Source organism: Arachis hypogaea, chromosome 5 (assembly GCF_003086295.3).
Source record: "Arachis hypogaea cultivar Tifrunner chromosome 5, arahy.Tifrunner.gnm2.J5K5, whole genome shotgun sequence".
Taxonomy (NCBI): Eukaryota; Viridiplantae; Streptophyta; class Magnoliopsida; order Fabales; family Fabaceae; genus Arachis; species Arachis hypogaea.
In genome coordinates this window covers 108,997,075-109,011,473 of record NC_092040.1, presented here as the reverse complement: position 1 = coordinate 109,011,473, position 14,399 = coordinate 108,997,075, and the positions used below count along the sequence as shown (strand labels likewise).

At 37.6% G+C, this 14,399-nt stretch overlaps 2 protein-coding genes across 2 annotated transcripts; one reads left to right on the top strand and one right to left on the bottom strand.

Moving 5' to 3' along the window:
* The first annotated feature begins 616 nt into the window (after nucleotides 1–616).
* Nucleotides 617–1,768, top strand: LOC112803972 (putative fasciclin-like arabinogalactan protein 20). Its single transcript, XM_025847416.1, has one exon. The coding sequence runs from the start codon at nucleotides 617–619 to the stop codon at nucleotides 1,766–1,768; it is 1,152 nt and encodes a 383-aa protein (XP_025703201.1).
* A 2,206-nt stretch (nucleotides 1,769–3,974) lies between these two features.
* LOC112802643 (beta-glucuronosyltransferase GlcAT14A) lies at nucleotides 3,975–11,877 on the bottom strand. Its single transcript, XM_025845951.3, has 4 exons — nucleotides 11,098–11,877; nucleotides 5,173–5,248; nucleotides 4,959–5,074; nucleotides 3,975–4,872 (listed from the first exon to the last, which is right to left on the bottom strand). The coding sequence occupies exons 1-4, from the start codon at nucleotides 11,576–11,578 to the stop codon at nucleotides 4,334–4,336; spliced, it is 1,212 nt and encodes a 403-aa protein (XP_025701736.1). The 5' UTR covers nucleotides 11,579–11,877; the 3' UTR covers nucleotides 3,975–4,333.
* Between the last annotated feature and the right edge of the window lie 2,522 nt (nucleotides 11,878–14,399).

Below are 14,399 nucleotides of genomic sequence, written 5' to 3'. Positions count from 1 at the left end.
GTTTAAAAATTTTTTTAATGTTAAAGCACAAATCTAAAAATCAGATTTATAAATTTATTTAAAAAAAATTAAAATCACAAATTTAAAGGTTAAATTTGTAATTATTCATAAAAAAAAAACATACCAATTTTTTACATTATTTAAAAACAGCACTACAATCTTAGTAATAAAAATAAAAGTGACATCTTGGAACTCACTTTTAACAATCTAAATTTGTATGTCTCAGAAATATTTTTTCTAAATACGATTCAATCACATTCTCATTCACTTTTAGCTATTTTAATTATTTGACTTGATTTTATAAATGATCTCATCAGCGGATGATATTTTTTATAATTAATAAATATATTAAAAATAATTAATAAAATCGGGTAAATTAGGCTCGCTAATTTTGGTAATTTTTAAAAGTTTATATTAATGCGCGAACCCAGACTCTGTTGACCTCTCGAACGAGGCAACTGCCTTCTTCGAATCGAATTGTAGGTTCCCACGTATAAAACCTCTTCCCGCCAAAATTAACAGACCCTTCTTCCCAGTTCCCACCTTGGTTCGGTTCACCAATCACCACTCTTCCAATTCCAGGTCTCCATTTCCAAACAAAAAACCTCAACCATCAATGGCTTCCACCAAACACTTCCTTTCTCTCTTTGTCCTCCACCTCCTCCTATCCATCTCCTCCTCTCTCCCCACCTCCGCCATCCTCGACGCCGCTGAGATCCTGTCGGCATCCGGCTTCGACGCCATGGCAGTCAACCTTGAACTTGCCTCCCAGACCCTCGCCTCTCCAAGAACCCGCTCTCTTACCGTCTTCGCCCCGTCCAACGCCGCCTTCAAGATTCTCCAGCAGCCCACTCTTTCCCTCCTCCGCTACCACCTCCTTCCCAACGCCTTCTCCTTCCACAGCTTAATCTCACTCCCTTTCGGCGCCAACATCCCCACCCTTCTCCCATCCCACTCCCTCACCGTCACCACCACCACCGGCTCCGCCGACAGTCTCTCTATTAACAACGTTACCGTCAACTCGGAGCCACTCTACAGCGACGCCTCTCTCGTTATCTTCCCAACCGACCACTTCTTCGACCCGTACTTCCAGCTTCCAGCCAAAATCCCCCACCGCACCGGAACAACCGATCCTTATTCCTCCTCCGCCGCTGCGTGTTTTGCGGGAAGAAAGAACCACCGGAAGTCTTTCTCCTCCGGCGAGGCCTTTTCTTTCAAAGAAGCTAGCAGCGTTCTGAGATCCAAAGGCTGCTTCCTAATGGCTTCGCTTCTCGACACGCAGTTTCTCGCCATCAGGAACCGCCCACAGCTGACGCTTTTCGCCCCCGTGGACAAGGTCGTTACGTCCACCAACGCCACAAGGGGCCACGTGGCTGCAACTAATAATAACAACCCAAGACTAAGAGGTCACTCGTCTATTCTTCGCCACCACCTCGTGCCTTGCAGGATCCTTTGGAGCGATCTTTTGACGTTGGAGGAGGGTACTCTAATTCGGACCTACGAGAGAGGGTTCACGCTCAACGTCACGAAGTCATCGGAAGACGTGCTATTGGTCAACGGCGTTCCGGTGATTTCCCCTGAGCTTTATAACAGCGACTGGCTCGTTGTTCATGGCCTCCAAGAAGTGCTTTCGCCTTTGAAGGGCCGAAGAGGCAGAGGAGTAGAAGGTTCTGGAGGGATCTCGGAGGCAGCGGCGGAAGTTGGTAACGCGACGTCGTATGGGGAAGATAGCGCTGCGCAGCATTTCCACTTCTCTGTTTTCCATTAGGTGATAACGAAAAGATTATGTTTGCTTTTCTTGAAATTAAATTTCGGACTCTTAATTTTGTGCTGAGAATTGGGTTTTTGAAAAGATCATTTTAGTGAATATTTACAGTGATTATGAATGCGTCTTACGGTTGAGGGGCTAACTCCCTAGTTAATAGTTAGGATTAATTAGTTCGCCAGGGCTATTTACAATGCAAATGCGCTAAACACTGATCATGTAAAGGTTTTCAACTAGGAATAGGTACTGTTGTATTTTCTTTCTTGCCTGGTTGAGCTGGAGACAGAATCCATATCTATCTGCACTTAGTTTTGAAAGCCTCACCAAGTGCATTTTTTAGGGGTTTTTTTCATGAGCCTCAAAAAGTGTTAATTAGATTTGCCAAAGATTATAAAGATGACATTAAGTTGTTTTCTTTTACTAGTGAAAAATGCTGAAGAATAATCCTTTCACGTGTCAAACAATTAGTCGAGATGAATCACGCATTACTCTCAGATTGGCCGAGATAAATTTCTGGGACTACTAATATGTTATGCAGATTATTAACCAGTCAAGCTCAAACAATAACTTTGACGATTGTAAATAATTTTAGTGGTTGGAATATTGAGGAGCGAAACTTATTCCTTTATGGAATATTAATTTTATCTGCATTAAAATCTTTACTTTGTAAATAATAAAAGAAAAAAGAATTTTACAGAAAATAACCAAATAAAATAAACTGATTTTACTTGAACAATTTAATATTATAACACTTTTTATTTTTTATATTGGGAAGAAGATGGAGTATCACAGGATTATGAGAGTACATGGTGCTTTACGCAAGTGTGATGGCTTAAAAATCGGTGGATCCGATTTCATGACTTGTAAAATTTTTTCGCATCCAGCAAAGAAATCGCTGGGTCCGATTTCTTTGGACCCAAAAAAAAATTTGAACGTAAAGCATGAAATCGGTGGGTTCGATTTACATGCACTGCCTTTCATGAACTACAAATCGGACGATCCGATTTGTGTCCTCTTTCAACTACAATAAATCGGACCGTCCGATTTCTTTCCTTCACCTGAACGCCGTTACAACAGTGTAAAACTCTCCCAAGTTTCATAACCCCGCATTACACCAAACTTAATCTCATATCGAAAAAAATTAGCCTTAATATAAAGAACACTTTACAGAATTTCAATCTTTGGAATAAGACAAAAAATTTAACGAAGTACAAAAGAAACAAGATTAAATTTTGCAATAAAATTAAATTGCATAAATATAAAGTACAAAATTTGTAAAGAGAAAAATAAAGGAGATGGAAGAAAACTTACAAAAAACCTAACTCAAGACAAAATATAAAAAAATCGCTGGAATGTGACAGTTTGTGAAAGTGTGTTTCTAAAACCAATTTCCAACCTAAATCCCTTTGCAGCTTGTCAATTTATAGGGCCATTAAGCTCAAACACTTTGTAACACGTAACTTGCTCATCAATTTACCAAATAACTGTCCGGGCCTAATTCCTTGAATTTTAGAACTTATCTTCGAATTCTTCTTCGACAATCTCTCTCGACCTCCTTGAGTTTGCAATCAATTTTGGCTCATCAAACACAAGGGCTACATTGGACGAGTAACATAATGTCACTCTCCTTTCGTCATTGACTGTTGCAGATAAGGAGTCCAACCCCACATAAAAGCAACAAAAGCATTATAAATTGTTGGTTAATCCAATTATCAAGAATAACAAGATTTCACAAGCAGATATACAAGTTAAACGATAGCACATCATAATTGGATATAGCAGATTTCCCACTAATAACTAGATCTGAATATACTTGCAAAGGGTTCAACCAGTAAAAACAAAATTTAACTATAATTGTTGTCCGAAAAAGAGAATAAAATGTTAAACTGTATTTAGTAATTTCATCATATCTGTGATCCTCTACAATGATGAAATGAAGACAAACGGCAGGAATGAACGAAGAACAACGCTTAGACAAACATGGGATAGCAAAGGAGGGTGGTAATCCTTATTTTGGTTTTCAAGCTTCTATTCACGGTGAAGTGACGGGATTGATGGGTGAAGAGTATGCCAATTACTTGGATTTGTTTTTTTGGTTGGTAAAACGCTTAACTGATTAAACCTGTTCAATTTAATCCGTATGACAATTTTTGAGGGTAGTTGCACCATGGAAGTGTAAAGAGAGAATACGGGAAGGGAGAATAAGATCTCAACAAGAATGAACTTTGCTCAAGTTATCGAGAATCATTGTGGAGAAGAAGAGACATACAGTACAGAACACACATGTTACATGATGAAAATGGAAGCCGGGTGAACATCAAAATAATTTACGGGTATCGGAGGATCCACCAGAACTACTAAGCCACCGACATCCGTCTCCTGATTCCATATCTGCACCTAACTTGCAAAGGCCACTATGCGAGGAGTCTCATTCACCCTCATCAACCCACTTTCCAAATTTTAGATTACCTCGGTAACCAAATGATGCATTTCCATTAAATTGTCACTTCTACTGACTGGTCCGTTAAATCATGGTGCTTACACTGCACAACTCCATTGAATATTTTATTACTCTTGTGTGTATTCTGTGGCAGCGTTGCACTGATTGGTTTGCGAGTTCCAATTGTCAAGGAGGTCTGAAACAGACTCCTCGAGCTTCTTTGCCTGAGGTCCTGTCCTAAGAACATTAACGTCACCCCAATTGGAGCATGGATCCCTCCACCAGCTCTTCAGGCCAGAGCACCATGCCCCTGGAACGGCTTGATTCCGTCCACGGTGGAGAATCTTCTCATCAATCATGTCCAGGACAGGGTCATTGGCCCTGAACTGCCTAGCAAAAGCAGCTCCACTTTCTACCATCTTATTGTAATCAGAGATGTTAAGGTTCTGTGGTTCCATCTGTGGAGGATTGTCCCAGATCATGTATCGTAAGTCACCATTCACTGTTGTGTTCTTGAATTCTGGTGTATTGCAAATGACCGAGTGAAAATAACCTTCCTGAGATAACTTAACATTTGTAAAATACATGAGCAGTGTTCTAGGTAAATTATCCCAGCCAAAAAGACAAAACTCGAGGAATGATCGACTCAGGATTACCCATGGTGAACCTGCAAGCGAAGGAAAGATTCACGAAAGACACCTCCCATTTGCAAAGATGGTGTTGCACTGACTGAATATGAGAGAATAGACTTGCCTGTGAAGATTTTGAAGGATTCGGGTGTCTTCCGCTTCTGTGTAGCTTGAAAAATTTTACTTCGCCTTGATAAATATATTGCTGGGTCAACTACGATAGGCTCGATTCTATCACTTCTGCATACATAAAAATACATCATAAATATATGATCTTTAATCAAATGAAAGAGAGCCATTAAATAACAGCTAGAAGGATTAGCAGTAATTTTTATTACTCTTTCGATCCAAGGTCACTGGTATGGTCAATGAAATTGAGGTCCCTCCTAACAGAAGAGAAAACATGGGACAAATCTGGTACAGATAAAAGAGAGGGATTAGTTAATCAGAGAATTCTGAGGGGAGGAAAAAACCAAAAATGGATCATATCAAGAAACAAAATCAGTTGTCCATAAACAGATCATGGAATGATTAAGTAAAAATTGTTCTCAGTAATATATAGAGCATTTCATAACCTATAATAACATAACACTACAAGAATTCTTGAGTTGGGAGTACAACATAGAATAAAACAAACAGATACACAATTAAATTGACTTGATCAAAACAAAGCACAAGATAATTGAGTTGGCGAAATTCTTAAGTATATAGAGAATTTCGTCAGCTAGACCAGCAAAAGAAAATAAAATGACGGTATTGGACTGCAATACTGTTGAGAAAAGTTCATTGATGCCAAGCTTAATTGACACCTTTGGAACAACAAAGTTGATTTAAACGCTATGTCAGGTCATTAACAACAACAAATAGAGTATAATTACTTGCCATCTCAGAGGCAAATGATACCCTATTCTTTAAAAGGGGAACAGGTGCAAGAGTTAACTAGCATCTCTCGTAGGACATTCTCCAGATGGGGCAAAAGGAAAAGCAACAGTATATATTTCACATTTGAAGAGTGTTTTGACAAAAGCTTTAGTGTTAACATTTTATTCCACCTTCGATTTCCTTCCCAGAATATAGAACAGCTTATTAATAATGCTTTATCAAACTATTTTACTCTCATAAATTTGTTCTTTTGTACTGAATTGCATTGAACAAGTTCCCCTTTACACATCTATCATTTACATGGTTTCTCTCCAGCCTTCATCTGCTCCATTGTCCACGATCTGGTGATAATTTGCATCTACAACTAGCAGTATTCAGTACAATTCAGTACATAATATGTATCATGCTCATGGTGCAAAATGTAATTCTTTTCTTTTATAAAGGTTGACACTTCCTATTGAGAAACTTGAGTATCTACTTGTTTTTCTTTGTTATTTATGACAACAGATGACCTATTCGCCGATATTAGATCCTCTTGTGCAATATCAATCATATTACTAATAGTATCATCATTGGAAAAGTAATTATACAGATTCAATTTATTCAGGATGCCTAAAACTACGCATCCAGATTAATCCTTAAAAATACTCATTGTTTGCAATTTGTTCCATTTACTCCAAAAGTTTTATTGGTTTCAATGATAACTCAAATGTTTTATTATGGTTTCAATTTTACAATAGAGTGTGGATAGTGGTAAAACGTTAACAAAAATTTGAAAACCCCAAAATATCCTAACAAACCTCACTCCTGACAGGTTTTCTTAGATATCAAACCAAATTCAAAAAGAGACAGCGAGATGGGTGTTTAACCCAAGTAGTATAACCCAAATATCATTATGTTATCTAAGTTTTTGGTCATCCTTTTGGAGGTGGTGTTTCTTCATCTTCATCTTCTTGGAGGTGGGGGACCTTGACGGTGAAGATCGAGAGCAACCAAGACAAGGTAAAAAAAATTTTAAATGGAATGCCACAATATTTGATCTGTCCATCATGTCAACCAAGCATGTAAACATATCAAACACAAACTTCAACAAAAGTGGCAGAACAAGTTGAGCCTGTAACACGATAAGCGACGCAAGACTAGTTGAAGGCTCTAACAAGAGATGCAGCAACAGTGAAACAAGAATGACAAAGTTGAATTTTGAGGTATTCAATTATTAGGATTATTTTGGGGTTTTAATACTTCCCTTAACAATTTAGCATGTCATACTGAGCGAAATTGAAACCATAATCAACACTTGGGTATAATTGAAACCAATGAAACTCGTGGGGTAAAATTGAAATATTGCAAAACATTGAGGGGAATGAGGATTAAGAGACTGCTAATCTGGCAATAGAATATGCGGTTTGTGTCTGTGTCATGGAGAAAATATGTATATAGGCAGTGTGAGGCTGCTATAGTGCCTCATTTTTATGTTCTTCTTTCCTAATTCAAATATGATTTTATTCTCAAGCAATAGAGTTGAGACCCAGCTTTACTGTCAGTAAATAATATATTATACCTATTATCTCCCTTTTCTTGTGTGGTTTCTTACAATTTGGCATCAGAGCTCTCATCTTGGGAGCCGTGTGAGCCCATTGCTAATGCTAACATGGAAGGAAGGATATATATTCTTGAGAAAAGTTCAATGAGATGCTGCACATTGTGAAGGATTGACAGCGAAATCACTCGAGGGATCAATCTCTACCACGGAGAGAGATCCACAAGATGAACCTAGAGGACTGATGGGATGGGGATCTAGGCTTTGGGGGAGATGCTTGCCACTTTCCTTACTGCCACAAAGAGCGTCGTAACTCTTGGTCTCACCACCAAGAGGGAGATAACCCCCTCATTCCTGCGGTGGGTTTTTGCAGTGGGGTGGTTGCTGAAGATAGAGCATTACTTTGTTGTAACTGAGGGAGACAAATGAATAGAGCTTGTGCTTCTCACACTAGAGAGTTGAGTGTTGAACTAGTTTCAAGCATAGGAGAACCAAGTTGCATTCCCTTCCTGGTATCAATTCAAGGAAGCGGTGTTGTGTACGCTCCAACCAGGGGGCGGAGAAGGACCCATTTGGGCCATTATTGAGGGTGAGACAAGTTGGGCCTGTGATCGATTACATAGACCAATTCGAAAAACTTCCTAGGCATATGTAATATGTTGATACCGAAGTTCTTAAAGGAATCTTCACTAACAAGCTAAAACTTATTACAAGCTGAAATAAAAGCTTGGAGTTGGAGACATCGGCTGAAATCAAGGATTGGACCATATTGTTGGAGGAGAGGAACCGAGAATGGAAGGGTGGAGGTGTGAATCCAGTAGAGAAGGATTGGGACTTCCAAAAGGGCCAAAATCTTTTAAGTAGCATTTGGAAGACAGACTGAAACTGGGAGACAAAGACTGAGATACAGAGACTGAAATGAATCTCAATATTGTGTTTGGTGTAAAAGTGTACAGGACTGAATTATGTCTCCTATTTGGTTTGAAATAAAAGTAAAGAGTGAAATGTTGCAAATTACTTAAATACCCCTAAGATTATAAAACCTAATCCCTTTCTCAACCTATGTCAAATTTCATGAAGCTTCACCCCCTTTCTCCCCTGTGCTCGAAGAACTGAGCAGCGAGGACACAAGCTGTCCATCAACCCCTCCGCCGGCGCAGAAGACTCTCCCGTCGAGCCTAGCGCACCACAGCATCTCCAAAGCTTCTCAATTGCGCCGCTAGGTACTCCACAAGGTCGTCTGTTTGGTGCCCTTCGCCGCCTCTGCATCTACCTTGCCACCGCCGCCGTCGTTCCTTATCAAGTTTGCTCTTCACTTTGGAGCTGTGTCTCTGCTCTCCTCTCTTTCTCTTCGTCTCTGCTTTCCTCTTTCGTTTTCACATATCACCGAATTTGGGAGTGCATTTTTGGTCTAGATGATTACATAATCCCTAATTATAATTGGATTGATAACTTTGTATGCTAATTTTCAGGGACCTACTCAAGCTTAGATTCGCTTGCTGGAGCTACGACGGCGATGACGCAGCAGTGGTCCTGGCGAAGAGAATATTAATAAATGAGAACCTGCAAAAAAGTAGCCCTAATTTGATTTGTAGAAAGGGTAAACTTGGAATCAATTAATTAGAACGAGGGTATTTTGGTCAGAAAATATTATTTAGACTTTAGTCCCTGTCCCCAAAAATTTTAGTCCCCTATATCCCCACTATCCCCACTTTTTGGAATTACTGAAATTTTAGAGACAGAGATTGAAATTTTAGTACCAGTCTTTAGACCAACAAACATGATGCTGAGTCTCAGTCCTCCAGTCTCCGTCTCAGTACCTCAAAATAAACGCTAGCTTAGGAATGGAATATGATCATATGAAGCATAAGGGGGTGGGTCAGCAAGGAAGGGAGCAGTTCCAAACCTTCCAAATTAGGAAAATAAAGAAGAAATGACAAAAGGAGATGTAGCTGGAATTAGGTAACAAGCTAGAGCACTGAGTATGCTCTCAGCAGCTCAAATTGCAATCATTTCCTAAAACTGAAAAATGACCGTGTGTACTCCTATTAGGGTAAGTCAGATCATCCCCTCCTAAGTCCTATCTAGGCAAGCTAACCCACTAAGACTCAATTCTTGTTATTTATATCTGTAACCTCCCCTATTTTCTCTTTTTTCTTTGTACATTTTCCTCCTATAAAATACTTCGTTAAATCCCTCAATTGGCCTTATTATCATTGGGGTCCTACCAAACACCCCTCTATTTCCCCACTCCTCTTTCACTTTTCTGGTTCCCCCTCTCCCATCAAAAGCATCTTTATCCATTTTAACTCTAGGCTTCTGTTCCTTAGACAACTCAAATGTTGTTTCAGTTCTGGCAGAAAATACATGCTTACATTCCATCACAAAAATACCAATCAACTAGAAAACCTGTCTTGAGCAAATTCGTTAACCATGGCAAACACAAGTTTAAATGTGAATCATATTAATCCACAACACCCAGTCCAGCCTGACAACCATATGACATTCAGATTTATAAATAAAAAACGAACTTAACTTTACAGTTCCAAATAACATAATAGAAGTAGAAAAGGTGAAATCTTAGAGAGAATATAACAATTAAAATATTTCATTCGCTTCAATGCAACAACACTCACTATACACAATAGAGCTCAGCCAAACCTTCTAAGATAGTTAATATTTCAAAGTACGTTAACTCTAACCTAATTCGAAGTCATATAATTGCATCAGACAAGTTCCAATTTACATAGGAAGAAAACCAGAGATATTTTAATATGTACCATTCTTGAAAGTATACATATAGCATACACATTTTATCTTAATCTATCATTTATAGTATTTCATCTATGACTAAGCCTAAATCTTAAAAATGGTTGACAAATGACGATTAACAATCAATTCAAATCACCTTAACTCTCCCTGTATGTTTAAAGACTAAATTGTGGATGATTTATGCAATTATATACCAAGTTTATTGAAAGTATACTATCAGTATTATCTAATCCACTACTGAAATGAGACAGTCTAACGTTTATCTTTGGTTTTCTTATCCCTACCTATTGTAACCAAACTCCAAGCAATTACAGTATAGAAACTATAAAAAAGCAGAAAATAGGTCACAAAACTAGGGAATACAGAAATAAGAACACAATCACAATAAACAATTTTCCCATAATCTAGTATTAAAACTTGAGTATAATTTCTCATAACCAGCACTAGAGAAACAAAAGTTTCTACTTCATATCACATTTCTAATTTCCTAAACCAAACCAAAACCAAAACAAAGCTCCTAAAAGATTAAAGAAACCTTCCCAGCTCATCATCAAACCAAAACAGGCAACAACAATCTTTTCTTGCTATTGATTGGACTACCGCTATCCAGGTCCAACTACCAGAAACCTGATTAACCCATTTATCTGGTAAAGTATGCTTTTTATCCTTAACATTTGTAATTTTCTTCAAAAATATCCCTTAACATTTAATTTCATTCAATTTATCTCTAACGATTTTTAATCCAGGTCAAAATTATCCTAGACGTTAACTCCATCTAAATCACTAGGGAAAAAAGTGCACAAATCGAAATCTTTGTGGACAAAATTGAATCAAAATAAATGTTGGGAGTATTTTTGAATAAAAAAATCGTAGAAGTTAAAGACAAAAAGCATGCTTTTGCTCTCGTTTTAACCTAACTGAAGTCAAGGTCTGGACGCGAGGACATTTTCCATTCCCAATTTAAACGCTACCTTATCAAAGAAATAAACAAAACGCTAACTGAATTCACAGTAGAAACTACATAGTGCAAACCCATGAACCAAAACAGAATTTACCGTATTGGCATTACCATCCTGGGTGATGAGGGGATAATCAAGGGCACTCAAAGTGACAAACCAATCCCAACCACCATCCAACTTCATCATAATGGCAGCAGCTCTGAGAGTGATGGCAATGTTCGATGACCCCAAATACGTCACATAATCAGCCTTCCCGACCACATCAACGTTCCCGAAGGCCTGTATCGCCGGCACCGACGTCACTGCCGCCGCGAGTCTCCGCCTCTCTTCGTCCCCAGCATCCTTCCCAAGATGAAGCAGGTAACGGTTTCTTGGGTGGTAGATTGCCAGCAACAGGCGGAAGGCGCGGTCCTTATCGCCTCTGCTGCCAGTGATGAAGTAGGCGAATGCGGGAGGGTACAGAGCACCGTGATTTACAATTGAGGGGAAGGGCTTTGGAGATGTTAAGGAAGTGAAAGAAGAGAGAATGATCATGAGGGATAGGAATGCTGCAGTGAAAAGGGTGAAGAGCCATTTCTTCTCAGCACCCATCAAATAGAACTACGAGAATCACGATGAAAATCGTAACTACGGTTGCTGTTGGGGGCTTGGGGCCGCATATGGCACCATTTTAGCCAGTACCATGGTTTTCGAAACCGGTTCGAACAGTTAAGAAATGTGTTTTCGGTGACAAGCAAAATTGTTAACCCAAATGATGTTGACTCGGAAAATTAACCGAGAATCAGTCGGTCGAACCCAAATTTGGAAACTCGACCGAGTTTTTTTATTTTGAATTTTTAAAAAATAAATATATAATAATACATTAATACTTGAGAAGTTAAAAAGAATTTAATTTTAATGTCTTATGCATATGTTTAATTATATTCGTTATTTTAGACTCTCTTTAGTTTGTGTATATAATATACTAAGACATACATATTCTAAAATAGACACTTGAGACATCCTATCCTATCCTATAACTATATATAAAAATAAGATTCATAAATTAGTGCGTTTCGAACGTGTCATACATCTAAGATCATCCACGTATTTTTATTACATTATTTATGCTCATTGCATCATATAGGACTAAATTTTTTTCGCATGGTCCTTATTATAATAACACCCCTATATCAAAATCATCTATATCATAACACATTCTTGATAATCCTATCTTATTTTTTTATCCTTCTTATTCAGCTTGTTTTACATGTATATTTACCCCTGAAATTTCAAATTTTAAAATTTGAATTTAAAATCAAAAATTAAAAAGGGATTCATTCCCATTATTTACGTTCTCTTTCCATTCTCTGTTTCTATTTTTTTTTTCTATTCCTCCTCTTCTTTGGTTCTTCTTCAATTCATCTTAATCTTCAGTTCTTCCTCTTTTTTTTTCTCCTCTTATTCAATTCATTTCTTTGTTCATTGGCTTCTTTATCTATGTTGGAGGTGGAGATCATAAATTTTGTGTACGCACTAACACACCATGATACAGATCTTACAATATCCGCAAATTACCGTCAAGTGCACCGGATCGTATGAAGTAATATTATGGTGGGTAGATTATCATTCTCACGAAGATCAAAGGATTAAGCAAATAATAATCAGTTGATTATTCTAGTTAGACAAGTCATATTTGGATGATGATTAATAAAAAAACATAAACAGAAAATTAAATGATTTGACGATAAAGTAAATAAATTAGAAATGAAATATCTGGGAATAGAAATGAAATAACAATAAAGCTTATAAGAAAATTAAGAATATAAGCAATGAATCAATCTAAATTGCAGAACTAAATAATGAAGTAGAAAAAAGCAATAATAATAAGAAGATAAGATGAGATAGAATGTTGAGGATCAGAGATATTAAATCCTCCAAATCAATGAATCTCACCTCTATCTCAATCATGCAATTATTGATCTCAGACAAATCATAGGTAATTGAATCTCAGTTTCTTGGTGATTCAATTTCTCTTAACCTAATCAATTACCAATTCTTTGATCAATTGCTCATGAGAAGAGATGAAGAGCATCTCTGATTTGGAGCCACACAACTCTGTGGATCTAGATATTGATTGATTGAATATCAGATATCAAATCTAAATCTAGAATCACAAGAATTGAGGGAGAGAGTCTTCAAGCTCAATTCCTATGATCCACTTTTCCAAGTAATCATGAAATTCAAATCAGATTCAAACTATTTCAAATAAATTTGAATCTTTGAAATAAAGAATGAAAGCTCTTTCCAAAAAAATAATAATGCAATAATCAAAGATAGAGATGAAAGAACAATTAATCCATTAGAAATAACAGAGCTCTTCTCCTCAACAATGGAGAATTAGTGCCTCATCATAATTGAGAGCACAAGAAATACAAAGAAACTAAAATCTGGTAAGAAAGAAGAGAGAAAAGTCAAGAGTGGAGTGTGGAGTCCTCCACCCCCTGATTGTGTATCATTGTGCTCTCTCAATCCTTATTTATAACCTATTACAAATTCAAATGTAAATTCAAATTTAATTCAGATTCAATTCAACTTGGAGTCAAGTCCAATTCCACTCCAATCCAATTCAAGGATCATTGAGGTCTTGGAGCACTGGGAGTGATTCTGTTTACTTTGCCGTTGAGAGCTCAATTCAGTCGTTGCACAGCATGCATGATTGAATCAAATTTTGGCCCAATTCAGTCTTTGACTTGCTTCAGCCGTTGGATGTCCCAAGATATATTGCTTCTCATATATTGGGCCCGGTTTGGATTCAGTTCGTCCCAACGATCCAATTTTGTAATCAAAATATTTAAAATTACTGTAAAAAATTAGTATTTTTAATATTTCTACTCTTCTAACTAATCAAATTTAATTTTCTAATTTTTTGAATAATAATCAATTATTATTTAATTATTACTAATTATCCGGATTTACAAAACACAAGAAGAGGGTTGTTGGACAGCAAATTGTATTTTTTTTCATGAAACCAAATTAGTTTTGAAGATATGTTACCGTACAACGGCTTATCACAGCCGTGCCACGGCCTGCACATTATCCAAATGAAGTTTTCCTCTGTTTGGTTTAGCCGTTGGACCGCACAACACTTTCTTGCCATGACATGCATGTTTGAGGCTCAATTTGTCACTGCTAGATGAGGCCATGCCACACTGAGAAACCACCGTCCCACAACAAGCATCATGTCACCTCACTTTTGGTGCTGTCCAACTTGGCCGTTGGACACAAAAGTTGTCCCGTGGCACGACAACACTAATTTCTTAAGTCACCAATTAATTTTGGTCATTTTGGTTCTGTTTATGCATGTTGAAGGTACCAAACTTACATGGCTAAATGAAATATGCATTATGGCACATTTTAAGATTGGTTGCAA

Bases quoted from the DNA above. Each gene is read 5' to 3' on its own strand.
- LOC112803972 (XM_025847416.1), top strand. From the start codon at position 617: ATGGCTTCCACCAAACACTTCCTTTCTCTCTTTGTCCTCCACCTCCTC.
- LOC112802643 (XM_025845951.3), bottom strand. From the start codon at position 11,578: ATGGGTGCTGAGAAGAAATGGCTCTTCACCCTTTTCACTGCAGCATTC. The intron at 5,249-11,097 runs GTAATGCCAATA...TATCTGTACCAG, and splicing joins TCCCCTCATCACCCAGGATG to ATTTGTCCCATGTTTTCTCT. The intron at 5,075-5,172 runs GTAATAAAAATT...TTATGTATGCAG, and splicing joins AGTGACCTTGGATCGAAAGA to AAGTGATAGAATCGAGCCTA.